This window comes from Tiliqua scincoides, chromosome 1 (genome assembly GCF_035046505.1).
Source record: "Tiliqua scincoides isolate rTilSci1 chromosome 1, rTilSci1.hap2, whole genome shotgun sequence".
Taxonomy (NCBI): domain Eukaryota; kingdom Metazoa; phylum Chordata; class Lepidosauria; order Squamata; family Scincidae; genus Tiliqua; species Tiliqua scincoides.
Window position 1 is genome coordinate 93,857,810 of NC_089821.1, and position 16,558 is coordinate 93,874,367.

The 16,558-nt window shown below is 41.2% G+C and overlaps 1 protein-coding gene across 4 annotated transcripts in view; it reads left to right on the top strand.

The window, feature by feature from the left end:
- Positions 1 to 16,558, top strand: part of KIF5C (kinesin family member 5C) — a 90,030-nt gene that overhangs the window by 31,753 nt on the left and 41,719 nt on the right. For 3 of the 4 annotated variants that reach the window (XM_066633274.1, XM_066633284.1, XM_066633266.1), the window contains exon 3: positions 3,983 to 4,056. The exons of the other annotated variant lie outside the window; for it this stretch is intronic. In XM_066633274.1, the coding sequence (XP_066489371.1) occupies positions 3,983 to 4,056 (74 nt within the window). The remainder of the gene's footprint in view (positions 1 to 3,982; positions 4,057 to 16,558) is intronic. 4 annotated transcript variants of the gene reach the window in all.

Genomic DNA, 16,558 nt, shown 5'->3' on the forward strand with positions numbered 1-16,558 from the left:
GATAGAATAGCAACCTTGGTGTTCCTGTATCCGTGTAGAATTCATAAATGTTAAGCAAATAGGAACATGTAGAAGGAAACTTGCTAGCCTCCTGCTAATTGGGCAAGAGGCACTTTTTCAAGTGGGTGCTCCTCTTTTTAGCAGGGGGAGAGTAACTGGCCCACCTCACCCCAGCACTGTCTGTTCTAGTGGCTGTCTGCTGGTGTTCTTTTTGCATCTTTTTAGATTGTGAGCCCTTTTGGGACAGGGAGCCATTAGTTGTTTGATTTTTCTCTGTAAACCGCTTTGTGAACTCTTAGTTGAAAAGCGGTATATAAATACTGTTGTTGTTGTTGTTTTTAGCCTCAGAGGTCAAACTGGTCATGCGGGGAGGGGGATGGGATTGTGCTGGGCATTCTTATTTCCTCCATTTGGCTTCTGCATTCTTGTATTAGCAGAGCAGCATGGAAAGGGACCACAATTGCATGTCTACTGTACCTAAAATCACAGTATGTTTTTGGAATGAGCCAGTCAGCACCATTCCTCTGGACAGCACCACGGGTGTGCGAGAGCTTGTAAACAGAACCAGTTTTTATTTCCAGTTTCTGGTTGAACTGTTGCCTTTTTCCAAATGCACAATATACCTTCTAGCCTCTTTAGGAAAGAATAATACACTAATTGTGACAACTCAAGCATATTTACCTAACAGAATAGCAAATCACAGCGCATGTTTTATTCTCTTAAAAATGCTTGAAGGTTTAAGTAACCGCTCCTGACATTCTTAAGCCACACTGAATTAATACATTTCAGATGTTGAAATAAATATGCAGTAAATAGATATGCTGAGGATAATGTTGCTCCTGGAAAGAGTTGCTGTTCTGTGTGAGAAATGTGGAAACAAAGGAAAAATTTGGGTGTGGGGGGTAGAGAATGGGAAAAGTGTGAATCTCCCTGTGCATCCCAATATCAAGTAAGATCACATCCTATGCAGCTGGTTTTAGTAAACAAAATTTTTTGTGATTGGAAGCATGCTATATAGGATGTGTGTGCATGTTTGCAGTGAGCAAGTTTCTCTTGCTTCCCCTTGTCTGAAATATGTCTAGAAATACAATCTGGTTGTATTGACAGGTTGCATTGGTTACATGTAACTAATCATGCTCAAAGGGGAAATTTTTATGCAACCAAGTTTTGGTTAAGGTTCATAAAAGTAAATGTATTACTCGTGGCAAAAGCCAACATAGTCCTGTGGCACTTTAAAAGCGCAACAGATATTGTGGCATGACCTATATTTTCTAGTCTTTAAGATGACACAGACATTTGCTTTTCCTGAAACCAGCAGTTGTATTTGAAAAATGGCAAAATACATGAATGCATTTCCTTTGATGTCAATTCTGAAATAGTGTATAATTTTAGAAAAAAAGAATCTTGACAGTTCTTCATCAGTTCTGTGTTCTAATTGGAATGTATGAACAGAGAATGTAAAAATGAATCTGAAGAGTTTTAATGTAAATTTCTGTTGGAATTAAATAAAAGGAAATGCTTTTTGTTAGTTGGTAGTTATGAAAAACATTTTTCCCTACCGCTATTCTTAAAATTTAATTTCTTTTTTTGCCAGTGGCATAAACCGATGTTGGAAAGAAACCAGTGATTTAAAGAAAAACAGTTCTGTGAAGTTTAGTGACATATCTTTCTAAAATGTTTTATTTTTAAATACTTCATGGGCATTAATGGTCTTCCAATGTCATTGTAGACGCAGAATCCCTCCTGTAGATTATTTTACCCATAAACTTGCAGTTAACTGATTATTTCATTGCCTTTGTGGGGGTGGGAGAGAACTAGTATTTAAATATCTATCTATATTACAATGTTAAATACATAATTTGATTTATCAAGATTAAGATACAGAAAAATTGGATGTTTAGATCTAGCTATTTCAGAACTTTGCTAAAAAAGGTCTCACAAAATTTTACAATATTTTAACTTCTCAATTTTTGATACCTTCCTTAAATTGTCAAGAAGAATTTTCTTGAATAAAATAATAGCAAGATTTCAGGTCAAGTGAAAGTGATTGGTGAAAAACCTGATTTGTAAGTATCCATGAAAAGCAACCTTCAGTTGCTCTTTGAGACAAATCTATTGTCTCAGTAATATTCATTGGATTTTTTTTCTAAGCTTGCAGTTTGCTGAATGGAAAATCAATATATACTGCTTTCAGGTCAGAATGAGTCTTTGCAATTCCACATAATTGTAATTCCTCCAGCTGTGTAGAGGCCCCTTGGTAAGTGCAAGAGATTGGCTAGAAACATAGATTAGTGAATTTAAATATCTTTGCAGACAAGACGTTTAATTCACTTTCTCCATTTGCTGAATTTATTGCTGTCATTCTTTCACTAGGAAATGAAGAAAATGTGTTACTGTCAATCATAAGACTGAGGCTTTGTACAAAAATGAGAAAAATTGGTGCTTTTATCAATTGTCAGTGTTTTTGTTGGCCTTTAGTTTTTTTGAAGACTTTCCCCCCTTAATTTATGGTTAAGCACCTAGCATGCACTGCAGAGAACTGGGCCTTTGGAATATGGTAACAAAGAGAAGGAAATAATTAACCCCTGCATCCTTTTTTTTATTTTTTTAGCATGGGCCAAATTTTGTCAAGCTTTGGTTTGAGCTTTTGATTACTATGAAAGCTTTTTAAAAGGCACTTTGAGCCTTTTATAGGTCTGTGTCAATAAAAGCTGTCACAATAACAAAACATTTTGCAGTGAGTATTTGTTTGTTCTCATTTCCTGTTGCTGGTAATTAGGGCTGGCTTGCATTATACTAGCAGCTTAGGCAACCTTCTGGAGCAACACAGTTCAACAAGCGCCCTACTGAGCCAGAAGCTGCATGCAAATCTGGTCGCTCTCTCCATGTCTGACATTGATGGCTCCCTGTGTGAATTGAGAGCAGGCCCCATGGCCCTCTGCAACACGTGTTGGTGTTTGGAAGCATCTTTCCCTCAAAAGGTGGCACAAAGCCTTGGGACGTATGCCTGAAAAAAGCAACTGGGCCTGGGGAATGCAGAGAGAAGCCATCTCATTACACTTACTGACAACAAGTTCTTATTGGTTGTTGCAATTTGGATTGGATATCAGAATTACAATTTATAAAACTATTGATATTTTGTCAGAGTTGCAAATTTGTATATTGAAAAAGCAAGCTGAAGTTATTTGCACAATTTTTCAGAGCTGGGGAAAAATACATGGTTTCTTTGAAAGCTGGATTTTTCTGATGCTGTGATTATGCCTTATTCAGTTCTCAAAGACGTGTATTGAAAGTCATTTTGGTTACAAATCACTCCCTTTTTGCCATCTGTTTTCTAAGAATAGGTACTGTGGGGTTTTAGGCTATGTGGAGAGCCTGCCTGTATTCCTGGTATGAAGACACAAATGGCTTGCATTTATCTCATCCAAACTCTCATCCTACCACGTTTAGCTGGGAAGAAACATAATTTTCAATGAATATGGGGTCCATCGTTTTCAGGAGAGTAGCCACTGGAATCTACCTTGTGATACCTCTTTTCCACTCCACTGGAGGGAAGATAAAGAGATATAAAATAATTGCAGATGGAAAAGAAACTGTACCCCATTCTTTTATCTGACTGAGTTATGTGTCCGATGTGGGATAATTTATACAGCAGATATGATTTTCTTTTTATTTTATCCTCCAAAATTAATATACTGGCCACTAATGAGTATCCAAAGGACATTTATTCAGGAAGACTATAGGAAGGCACCAAGGACTTAATTGTTATCTAAATTCAATCTGGCTGTGAAGAAATCACATTTCTTTAGGTTACCTTAGCAACACTGTACGTCTGTGCATTTTCTCCCACGTAACCTTCATTTAATTTCTCAGTTCCTCCTTTTTTTCATGGCAAAATGTTGACTAATGCATAATGGTACTTCTTTTCTTTGGCATGTTCTAATATTCTACAACAATAACATGTTCCATATTTTCTTTTCAGATGTTCTCGAGGGCTATAATGGTACAATTTTTGCATATGGTCAAACATCATCTGGAAAAACACATACTATGGAAGTAAGTGTGGTTTTTGTCAAATTCAGTAAGATTAGGGAGGAGCAGCAGCTTTAATTTTCTGGAAAAGCTTGTGCTACTAACCTTTCAAGATAGGTTATGTTGTTGTTAACATGATCTTCAGCGTGGCTTATTCCTCAGAATGATGTGTGCAAATGAAGTAGTGTCAAATGGTGTTTGAAAGTCTTCACTTTAGTTCAGTGGTTCTCAAACTGGTCACAACCCACCAGCTCGTGTAAAGCTCCCCTTTTAAGGAGCAGGGGAGGTGGCGAGGGCAACGATGCGATCCCCAGGATCACATCGCTAATGGGGGTGGAAGGGGAGTGCTTTTACCTACTGATGTGAGCAGGACATTGCAGGAGAAGCAGGGAGCCCCATGTAGCCCTTTGCAGGGCTCCCCGAGTCTTAGAAAGTTGGAAAAACACAAGCGCAGAGCTCTTCCTTGTTGCAAACACAAAGAGGAAGTGCTTTGCGCTCACATTTTTCCAATGTTCTAAGACTCGGGGAGCCCTGCAGAGGGCTGCGTGGGCTCCCTGCTCTTCTTGCAATGTCCTGCACACTTCAGTAAGTAAAAGCAGCCCTCTACCACCCCATTAGCAACATGTTAATTGCTGCCTTCACCCCCTCCCCCGCATCTTCCTGAGATATACAGAGATATAGTGGATTTAGGCTGGTGGTGTTGTGTATGGCACATTTGCTGCACTCATGACTCCGCAAGTGTAAGGGGAAAGAAGTGAACAAGTCAGGTGTGTGGTGAGAGACAGCTGGAATCTCACACCTACTTGAAGGTTGGTAATGGCCCTGATGCCTGCAATATGCAAATAATCTCCCCACCAGAGTCCAAGGGGAGGACTCCTTTCTCTTCCGTTGCAGTGCTCCTTCACATTGAACTACCAGGCAGCTCTTTGCACTGCCAAGTATGAGATCAATGTTGTAGTGGCTCTTCTTCCTTGCTGATATGACTCTTCGCCTGGTAAAGTGCTTTGTTTCTTTCATACAGGTGGCAATCGTACTGCTGTATGGATGTCTGTGGGAAAGCATTGTTCACACAGTGGGCCTTGCCCCTTCTTTTGTGGACCCATGGGTTCATGAACACTCTTTACTTTTTGTGTTGTTGTGCTAGCTGCCTGTTGGTGAGTGACGTGACTCTCCCTATGGAGTTGTACTGTTGGCAGGAAGTTCTGGAGTTAGTGGCTATAAATATTGGTTACAGGCAATGTGATGTGTCTCTGGTTGTACAAAGAATGGGCAAGGTACGTACTGGGTTCCAAGACTTGATGGAGGCATACTAACATTGCTTCAGGTTGATTGGTGTGTTCCCTGCACACATCCAGCATAGACACAGAATGTATTGAATAGGAGTTCTCAAGTAACTCCTTGAGAAAAAGATCTAAATTTGCACAACTGTGATCACATTGCTTGTATTGGATTATGGCCTTAAAATTTTTTTAAATCCTTTGGGTCCTGCAGAATTTTTTTTAAAAATGCAATTTGCATTTTTTAAAAGCAAAATTTCAGCCTTCCATAGTGATAAAAATGTTCTGAATTGTGCAAAAGTTGGATACCTCATAAGCATTTATCTATAAATTACACACATTGAAATCTGCCTAACATGAGTATTAGTCTGGGCCCAGATGTTTGTTTACATACATTCTTTGTTTTGAACACAGAATTGTAGGCTCTGCTTAATTAGTCATGCAGTTAAATGTAGTGGTTTAGGTGCAGTACTATTTTTGTTTTTCTCTTGTGGTGCATTTCCCTTGGAGAGCTATTTGTGCAGGCTCTGGAATTGAGCCTCCAGAATATCATTTCTCCCTATTGGAATTCAGATGAAAAACCCAGATTGGAAGCTGGAATATACCTATTTCTTCAACCTAATCAGAATGAGCGAGTGTTCTCTAAATCAAGAGTGTCTTAAGGGATGCTTATCCTTAAGGTGATGGTTTTAATCACCTTAAGGTCTTAATCCCTTGTGGCTTTATGATAATTAAACTGGTGCCTGCTTGGTTATATGGTTGTAGTCTAAATATATGCTAGGTAAAATTCTCCCATCCAAAGGTTGACTTCTCAAAACTTTTTTGTTTCCTCTCAAGCAGTGTCACTTTTTTCCTTTTAAATTGGGGTTTCCAAACTGTGTTGTGATCAGTTTCTCTTCAAGTTTATCAGGAGTTCCTCCATGAGGAAGTTTGCAAAGGTCTGGGGTCCACAAATTATGACTGTACTTGGTAGCCAATCATGCTTTTTATTAGCCGGATTTTTAAAATTCATAACAAAATAGTAATTTTTTTCCTAGGTATACACTTGGTTCACAGACTGAGGCACCGGAGAACTGGTCATTGACCAAATGAACTAAACAGATCTCTGCAACACTCCAGAAGATGTCCATGACAGGCTCAGAGGTTCCAGAACAGACAAGTTAATGTAAAGGGTTCCATGAATTCAGAAAATTGAAGTTTTTATTATTAGTACAGGCCAATTACGCTTTATCCTGAATTAAAAAAACTTAAATGCTCCAAAATTCAGAACTTTTTGAGTGCTGGCTTCTGACCTCACATAATGGGTGCTGGGTGCTGGTTTGCTTAGCTTAAAAAGCTTGTGCTACTAAGCCAAGGTGCTGCCAAGCCGAGGAAGCCAACTGCACCAGGCAGTTGCAACTCAGAATGCAGTGCAGAAGGTGGCATGGGGAAGAGTGGGTAACTTTTCAGGGGGTGGCAGGAAGGGACGAGCCAGGGCATTACCAAAACTGGAGATGCACAACATGTGTGCAGACCACACACGCCAAAGGCAGGTTGCTTCTTTGCCTGCATAAAGCCTTGTGTTCATTCCCGTGTATTCCTAATTGAAAGATTATTGAGTATGTAGAAAAGTGCCCCACATGAGGCCAAGACTTATGCGCATTTAGACTTGGGGTCCATTCCATCCCCAAAATGTTGGCATCCTTCAGTCTCGGAAGACCATGGTGTCACGCTCTGAATGGTGGCTCTGGAACAGAGTGTCCTCTCCAGTGCGCGAAGCCTGGGTAAAGTAGGTATGGAGGATAGGCTATTACCCATGCAGCAAATCCCCCCTCTCCACGTCGCTGAAATGGTCCAATGGAAAGGCAGAAGCCAATACGGTTGGTTCCAGCGGCGTCGCAGGAGTTGCTAGAACGTGACTGTGTTCAGCCATGAACTGCCTCAGGGACTCCGGCTCCAGATTTTGCCTCGAGGTTGACTCCTGAAGCCTTTTCCATAACTGGATGTAGCCACAAGGCAGTGGAGGTTTGGAATCAGAGTTTTCCTTCTCTCAGATGAGCTGCCTTCCCAGGCTGACGAGTCCCATCTACCCGGTGGCTGTTCAGTCGCCTCTTACGACAAGTACAGCCAAACTGAGGGCCTATTCTTATCCCCAGCCCCCCCAAAATATCACATCATATTTATGCAAATATTCCAAATTCTGGAAACATCCAGAACACTTCCAGTCTCTAGCACTTTGAACAAGGGATAATCAACCTGTTATAATAATTAAACCTGCTTTAAATTTTGTCTTCCCTTCAGTCTTCCCTGAAGAACAGGCAGCTTCACTACTGCAAAGAACCAATCTATACAACACATTTAATATAGAGAGAGATTTAAAGCTAAAATCTTATTTTTTAAAATTTATTTTTGCAATCTATTTTTAAAATCATAAATAGAATGTGTTACTAAAAACCCAGAATTGATCAGGAGAACAACACGTTGCCTATTACAATGCTATCCTACAGGTATATGAAATTTGAGATGCGTTGTTAATTAGCATTATTTAATGTACTCATGGTGGTGATCTGCCTTCGTAAACTGGGGGCAGTCTTATCACGTAGTAGGCTGTTCACTTTTCAGATGCACATCTGTCAAAACTATTGACTGTTTCCTTGCCGTGCAAGTTTTACCTGCGGATTATAACCCTTGTATAAAGCCCCAGCTTCTCCTCTTGGTTCTTGCTAGGAACACAGACAGTAGTTCAAAACCATGCCTCTTTTATTTGATCTGTACCAAAAATAACTTTCTTAGCCTGGCAAGATCTCATTGGTGTACTGTGCTTTGTAACACACAACATTGTTAAAGCCTGGTTAAGATGTTTAAGAGAGAGAGAGAGAGGGAGAGAGAGAGAGAGAGAGAGAGAGAGAGAGGCTCTAAAGTGCAAATAGCACACTTAACATTATTGATGTAAAGCAAAAGCTATCTTCAGTGCTTTTAATTCTCCATTACAGAGAAGGTTTCCCCTTAATATCAATAAGCTATGGAGAAATTAAAACTCTTCAAAAATGTACTTACTTGAGTTTATGGTGATATTGAATGTTGGTGTTGTATTGATCAATAAAGCAATTACTACAAAACAGCATGCATTTCGGGCCAGGTCTGTATAGATCAGTAGTAAATCCCATCCTTTGCATGCAGGAGGTTTCAGATTCAGTTGTCAACATCTTCAGCTGAAAGGGTCCCAGGTGGCAGGGCAGTGTGCTTTTCCTGACTCCACAATATTTAAGATGTGGCCGGTTAATTGTGCTCTTTCTTGTCAAAGCTTTGTTTCACTGAGTGCATGTTAGAGGTAGTAGCTTGAGTTTGGCAGTGTAGGTAAGGGAGCCAGTACAGGTTGCTTATCCCTTATCTGAACTGCTTGGGATGGGAAATTGTCTGGATTTTGGAATAGCTGTATCAATATAATGAGAAATGCTTCCTCTTGCTCTTTTCACTGTTACCCATACAGGTTTCTGCTGGCCTTTTTGACATTTTTGAACAGTCTGTACAAGTACACAGCACAGAGCAAGATTAGAACTTGTATCCTGTACTTGGACAAAAATGTGCGGATTTTGGATGTCCGTATAAGGGGTAATCTACCTGTAGTGTTTCTTTCCCATATTCCTTAGGCTCAGTGCCTAAGGTGAGCCAGCTATTAAATTACTGTTCTTGCCCTAGATAATAGGAAGTAATTGATACCTATGCAAAACTAGTGTAAGGACCATTTTGCACATTTTCAGAGACATATAAACATAGTAGCGAACTGTTGCCAGATACCAAAAATAATTTCTGATTAGTTTTCATAGCCTACTAAGTTCTCATCAGTTTACTGTGGTTTGCAACACACAACAATGCTAAAGCCTAGGTAAGATAAAGATGGCTAAAAAAAAGAAAAAAGTGGCAAGCTCTGACATGCAATATCAGCAAACTTTACATAATTGATGTAAAGCAGCTCCCTCCAAACCCTGGCCTGCAGTCTGGATCTGGGGTTCAGGAGAAGCCATTGGCTCAATGAGCAGAGCTTACCGTTCCAGTGTGCCACAGCTCTCCATGTTTCCCGATCGGGACAATGCGACATTCTGGGCAGTTGCGTCTGCCTGGAAATCTGAGCGCAATGCCCGCTGGGACATTCTACCAAAGACACAACTGCTTCAGAGTGTTGCATTGTCCCGATCGGGGGACATGGAGAGCCATGGTGTGCTGGAATGGTAAGCACCCAGGGAAGGCATTCCCAGTGCACAGTGGTCTCCACTTTGGAGACTGCTGATGTAAAGCAAAAGCCATCTCCAGCACTTTTAGTTCTCTATTATAGAAATGTAAAATTTCAATGGAAATACCTGTAACTTTTACATTACTATAGAGCAAGGGTGCCCAAACCCTGGCCCCGGGGTCAGTTGCAGCCCTCAAGGACTCTCAGTGCAGCCCACTGAGAGCCTCCAGTCTCCAATGAGCTCTGGTCCTCCAGAGACTTGCTGGAGCCCGCGCTGGCCCGATGCAACTGCTCTCAGTGTTCATGGCCAACTGTTTGACCTCTTGTGTGAGCTGTGGGACAAGGGCTCTGTCCACTGCTTGCTGCTTCACATCTGGGTTGCAGCAGTGGCAGAAAAGGAAAGGCTGGCCTTGCTTTGTGCAAGGCCTTTTATAGGCCATGAGCTATTGCAAGACCTTCATTCATTCATATAAGCCCCATCTCTAATGTATTCATTTATGTAAATGTATTCAAATTTGAAATGTGGCCCCAGACACAGTGTCAGAGAGATTATCTGGCCCTCCTGCCCAAAAGTTTGGACAACATTGCTATAGAGAACTAAAAGCGCTGTAGGTGCCTTGCTTTACATCAGTAATGCTGTTATTAGAACAGTGTTAACGAATATTCAAGACATGTGTCTGTCTGTCTTATGCGTTATAATCTGTACATTAGTGACATGCAAAATTATGATGGTTTCACAGGTATTGAAAAGGGCATTTTTCTCAAATGCCCTTTATTGCAATGCTAGCTATTCCCCAATGTCCCATAGCAGATTAGTCAAGAATGTTCTGTTGTTGATAGTGCACTATTGTTGTGTTTCAGATTGGATTTGCATGTCTACACAAATTTCTCTTTTGATAGAATCTTTCAGTTTAAAAAGAAATTAAAAACTCCAGAACCTCAAGTGTGTAGTTTTGGGGGGGTCTAGGATTGCTGTCCAAAACTGTAATAGGTAATTATGCTGAGAAACTTCTTGGATCTTCCTCCACAGGTACAGAGTTCTTTATATCTAGATCTTTCCACAGAACTTGAGCATTTTCTGCAAATGTTTCAGGACTGCTGTCTTAGGATATTGAATGGCTGGAATAGCCTAGTATTTTGAGTTCTTAGCCTGCATTTCTAATGAGGAGGTGTATGATTGTGATTTTCTAAAATTATAAGAATGTAAATAAATTGGAAACTGTAGCATATCTTGGGCTTTTGGGGATATGTAGGATAAAAATTGAAATGCATGAATGGCTAGTCTGCTGTAAGGAAGGAAGTGAGCATTAGTATTTTGCTGCTTATAAAATAACAAAGTCCCTTGGTAGCTTCAGCCCCTCCTCTTAGGGATGAAATAAATGCAGCTCTCCTCTGGCTAAGTCTTTGCTACCTTTTTAGAGAGCAGTTTGGGGGTGGAGTAGGCAAGGGAAATCTCTGGCTTCTTCTGTGCAGATGGTGGAGTGGCACCGTAATCCCCCAGCTCAGAATGTAATTAAATCAAAATGTCTGTGGTGTTCAAGCTGGTGTAGAAAATATCTTTTTGAAAGCCAATTTACATTCGGAATTGTGGGCTTGGATTATTATTTTTTTAATACTGTAGGAAAACGGAGAAGCATTTGCTGCTTCTTGTTGCAAGATTCTTCTTGGTATGTGGCTTTAGACAAAGATCCTGATCTATATTAACTCTAAATCCTCTTCTTGTAATGCTATTAATTGCACCTCTTAGTGAAAAAGTAAGCTGTTGTAAAGATGAAAGGACACTGATTCCTCAGTGTAAGCCTTTTTATAGATAATTTTTCATTTAAACATTTTAAATGTCTCTGTTCCTAAATTGGGATAGACAGAGATAGTATCACTTTTCACAGATAGTATCACTCTATGCATTTCCATGTTGTCTTTCTGTTTTGGTCCCCCATCATCCTTATCGATGCATGTTTTGGAAACATCAGATCATTCGGGATAGTGTCACGGGGTATTCTGAAATCATCCACATTTACTGCAGCATAAACTTTCTTGGGCTAGAGCCAATTTCATCCAGTGAAGCTTGCCAAGAGAAATTTATGCCGCAATAGAGATGTTAATCTTTAAGATATCACAAGACACTTTATTGTAAGAATATACATAAGAGCCCTGCTGGATCAGGCCAAAGGCCCATGTAGTCCAGCTTCCTGTAATGCACAGTGGCCCACCATTGTGTTAACTGCAGTTGGCTAACATGGTGGCGCAATTCAGTTACAAGACTGAACCAATAACTGTGGCTCAATTCAGGTACAAGACTGAACCATAGTTTGGCAAATGGGTGCGGTCCTGTCAGCATGCTCCATTTACTTTCTCTTGCACTTGTTCCATCTTCCAGTTCTTGATTTTTTTACTAGTCCCCCTTTGACATGACATCTGACTTGAAAAACCATGATTAGTGCTGACCTCCAGTTTGGCCAAAGCATGAATTGAATCTCTGAGATTATATGGCTCACATTTAGAGCAAGGGTGTCTAAACTCATTTGAGACAGAGGGCTGAAGTTTAGCATTCATGGCACCTTCTTAGGGTCGGAAGTGACATCATTAAGCAGAAATTGGCATCATTAAGCAGATGATGGCCAGATATAAGCACTTTGTTCTCGTGTAGAAACTCATTAGCTACAAATGACAGAAGAGAAAATGTGCAAATCTTGTGTATATTTTCAAGATACGAGAGAGCCTAATTATCATGGTGGGAGAGCCCAAATAATGGGGGCTGGATAAATTGCTTCTGGGGGCTGCATTCGGCCTGCGGGCCTTATGTTTGACACCCCTGCTTTAGAGCCTCCTTGATGATCATGGGAATGCATTAAGAGACATGCTTTCAATGAAAGTGTCTCTCTTCATATATAAAAATAAATTGGGGGGGGGGCTCCAGTCCTTATTGGGTCTTCAGAGAAGCTAACTCTTTGGCCTCATGCCATTTCCTGTGGTAAATTACTCTCCTCAAACACTGCAACTCCCCACCTCTGCTGGGGGCAGCACTAGTAAGCAAGGATTGTACTTGCTGGAATCATGTCTGACTTCTGTACATTTGGGGGAAGATGATAATGGGGATCTGTATATACCTGATCATGTGTTGGGTCATTTTCATCTTCCATTGGATGTGCTGAGGTCAAAAGGTGGGATCAGCGGGCACAAGCACCTTCCATGTGCACAGCAAACGTTTGCTGCAGGAGGAAATAGGGTTATAGATAGAAGTCCAATATGTCCTCCAATAGTACTAATAATTTAACTTTAGTTTCAGTATGAAATTGGTGTTCTGGTTCTTCCTCCTTATTGAAACTGAGTATTAGCATTTTCCAAATGAAACCTTTTTCAGTGAACTGCATATTCAACCTATTCCATTTTCCACATTTGGGTTTAAAAAAAATGTTAAAGGATCTAATCACCAGCCAACTTTAATCATTGTCAGATGTATTTTGTAAAGAGTTGTGTTAATTCAGTCAGCTTTGCCAAAGCTGCATATAGTGTAGCATAATATGTGATGTGTACATACATCAATATACACCAATATATGTATATCAATATACATCAATATATAATATGTATCAATATACAATATCAATTTGATGTATAATCAAATGGTTCCTTGTGACCCTGCACATGTCCGATCTCGTCTGATCTTGGAAGCTAAGCACGGTCAGGCCTGGTTAGTACTTGGATGGGAGACCGCTTCGGAATACCAGGTGTTGTAAGCTTACACCATAGTCTTTTGAGACTGAAGGTTGCCAACCATTTTCTTTGTTAGTGAGGGCAGTTTATAACAATATCATGTTCTTAAGATGTTTTCCTCCCAGATAAAAATAATTTAAAGAAAACCCTTGAGTCAGATCGCTGTATTTAGCCTGTGAGTTTTTCATGTTTAATTTCCTTCATACTGGCTTAAATGTTGAAGCTGGCTGCCACTCCACCAGTTCTGCTGTGCAGTGATGCAGCACATCCTGTCCAAAGAGACTGTAGCTGAGAGCTGTGATGGAAACTGACTGTCCTGTTAGCTTTCTTGCATGTGAAGTTGCACAGGCAACCAGAAATATTAGACTGTTGAGCTGGGTTCTAAATCTTTGTGGCAGGGGCCTCCCAGGAGTTCATGCTCAGCTTCCGATGGGTGAAGGAGGCTCATTTCCTCTTAACCTCCTTGTCCCAAACCAGTTAGGGAGTAGTGGGATCAGATCTAGAGAACCGGTTCATACCTACCTGTTAACTCCACATAAAGCTGTAGCTCACGTGATCCCCTTGTTTCTCATTCAGTCATCCCGCCAGTGTGTCGGGGCAGATGTGGAGAACTGGGCTTTGCGTTATCCCATCCATGATTTGTATATTGATTATTTCAGTCCTGCTGCCAAGAGGAGCATGGCCCCCTTAGGCGAGGGCATACCCCACCCTCCTGGGCCTCTTCCTTTGGCCGCCCTGTCACTTATGTGGAGCCCTGAAAATTGATCTCTCCTCTCATCCATAAGACCTCCAGTTGTGTCTAAGGGAGTGGACTGAATGACACCCTTGGGTCTTTCTTCATGGCTGCTCCTCCCTTCCTCGGGCTGACCATAGGTGCCTGCTGGGGCCCCTTCCACCCCTTGCCCGCTGTCAGGAACCTTCCTCATCAGACCTGCCAGGGCATTTATGTCAGGAGGAGTGGAAAGGTCCTCTCCTTCAGAAGTTCTGCACCCCTTAAATCTCTCCCTGTTCCTGTCTCCGCCCTCCCTTTTCTTCCCCCCTTGTCTCTCTGGGCCTGGTTTCCTCCTAGGGGAATGAGTTGGCCACACCTTTTTCTTGGCCTGGCTTGTGCTGTGTGTGAAAGAAAAGTGCCATAACCACAACAGGTTTGGGAACTGCTGCCTTAAAGGCTTTCCAAACTTAGTAGGTGACTGTGAAAAATTAAGAAATTAGAATAACTGTAGCCTGTATAGAACAAGAGAGGCCTGCTTTTCTCTCTATGCATTTTATATTCTGTATGCTGCCTTGAGAATGTGTTTGCATTGAAGAGCAGGAGATATATTGGGCACATCTGTGTGGCACATTCTGGTGTGACTTGGCTGGATTTACTTGTGTGGGTGGGACAGTGAGCATTTCTGTGGTTCTGTTTTGTGATAAAGAAGTGAGCAGTATACTTTTTCAATATTGTGTGCTGTGCTGGCTTGTCCATAGGGAGATCTGAAGCAGTTGTAGCAGGTGGTGGATTAGTGAGTAGCTCTGGGTGCAAGTACCACCTTCTCTTGTTCCTGTCCTGCTTGTATGCTGTCTGGATTTGAAAAGGAAGAAAAAACAGAGAGTAGTAGGCTAGAGGGGCAGTCTAGCTCCCTAGTCTTTTCCTCTTCTGCTCTGTTCTTCTTTTGGCTTTTCAAATTCAGTGAGAGTGGGAAGAGAACCAGGAGAAGCAGCAGCATTTGGCTCTATGCCTCAGCTATGGGGAAATTTTGCTCTTAAATTTGCACTTTTGGTATAAACATAGAAGGTTTCCTTCATTCTGGAAAGGAGGATGCCTTTGGGTAACCTACAGTGTGCAGATTTAAATAACTTATCATTCATTTTCCTGTGATCATGTGTATGAAGCCCTTTTCTGTTCTTAAAAGCCTTACTCCATATTTCAAATCTACACCCTTGTTTAGAGATCTTTATGTAATGCAGTAGCATAGTTACAGGGGAGCATAGCACTAAGTTTTGCAGGGCACCTCAATGTGCCCTGCAGGCTGCCCCCTCCTTCACCACTGGGAATGGCTCTGATAGTGAGGGGGAGGGGCAGCTTGCATGATGTGTTGAGGTGTTGTGCTCCTTCCCCCCCTGTAGCTACACTACTGATATTACAGTCAGGAGAGTCATGATGCTTTTCTCTAACCAGAAACTGTTGAAAGTGAAAGCTGAATTTTTCTGCCGCTGTTTTCATGGAAAGATTGCAAGCAAACTTTCTTCAATTGCAACTACAAACAAAAAGTTAAACGTGGAGAGAGGGTGTGCTCTTCATTATCATAGTGCAGTGCTGACTAATTTTTGCTTGCCGAGGAAAAGTGAAAAATGACATGTGGTCAGGAAAAATGTTCTTGTCGTTCATCTTCAAAGTTCCTGAATAAAGCAAAGGAAGCTGATTGCGGCTACCAGTAATGCTGGCGAGGCAGCATTTGCTGGCAGTGGGCCTGGCCAAACAATCCACAGATTGCAGAATCCATTTCCCTCTCTTCCATTGTGTACATAGTAGTCCAGTCTAATTTGTGATCTGCAAGAGGCCTTTTCTTCCAAATTTTCAAGATGTACCAGAGACCACCGCAACATATTCCCTAAAATGAATTTGTCCCTTTGTTTGGTTTTTGTTTAATAAGTTGCTGTAAGATGACACTTTTGCACTGTGTTCCAGGAAGCACAAATAATTAGGGGCCTTGTTTCAGAGTGAGGTAGAGTGAAGAGTTGATGCCGACTACGTGCCTGCAAGGTGTTGAATGCTTTAAGTCTGCTTGCTAAGCATTGTACAAGGATGAAAGTGGACACATTCCTTTTCTGCAGGCTTGCATTCTGACACAGAAAAGGAGGGGTGAGGAGAAAAGTAGGTGCTGTGGTCTAGAAAGAAAGGCGTATTCAACAACTTGAAAGATGGCACTGGGAAGGTCAGATGGAGGGGATGTTAGTGATGCATGAGTTCAGAGACAGGGAAAGCCAGAGGAGAGGAACATGGAATCAAAAGGAGAAATCTGGAGCTTAAAGAAAACTAGTGACAAATCAGCAGAATGAGCAAGGAAAGTCATAAGTAAGGAGGATGAAAGATTCAAATGTTTAAAAAGTAGGTTGATGATGATTAATATTTGTCTGGGTCTTTTACAAGTTGAACATAAATGGTTTTACTCCTCTATCTTACAAGTCTATTTTATTATCTCCATATTGTAGATGGAGGGTGGAACTGTGACTGAGAGACTGTAACTGAAACTGACCGACAAGTTATTGGCTAATAGCTCAGTCTCTTATCTGCTACACAACTTGAGTTTAAGCTGTGTATGGAAACGAGAAGTGAGAACAA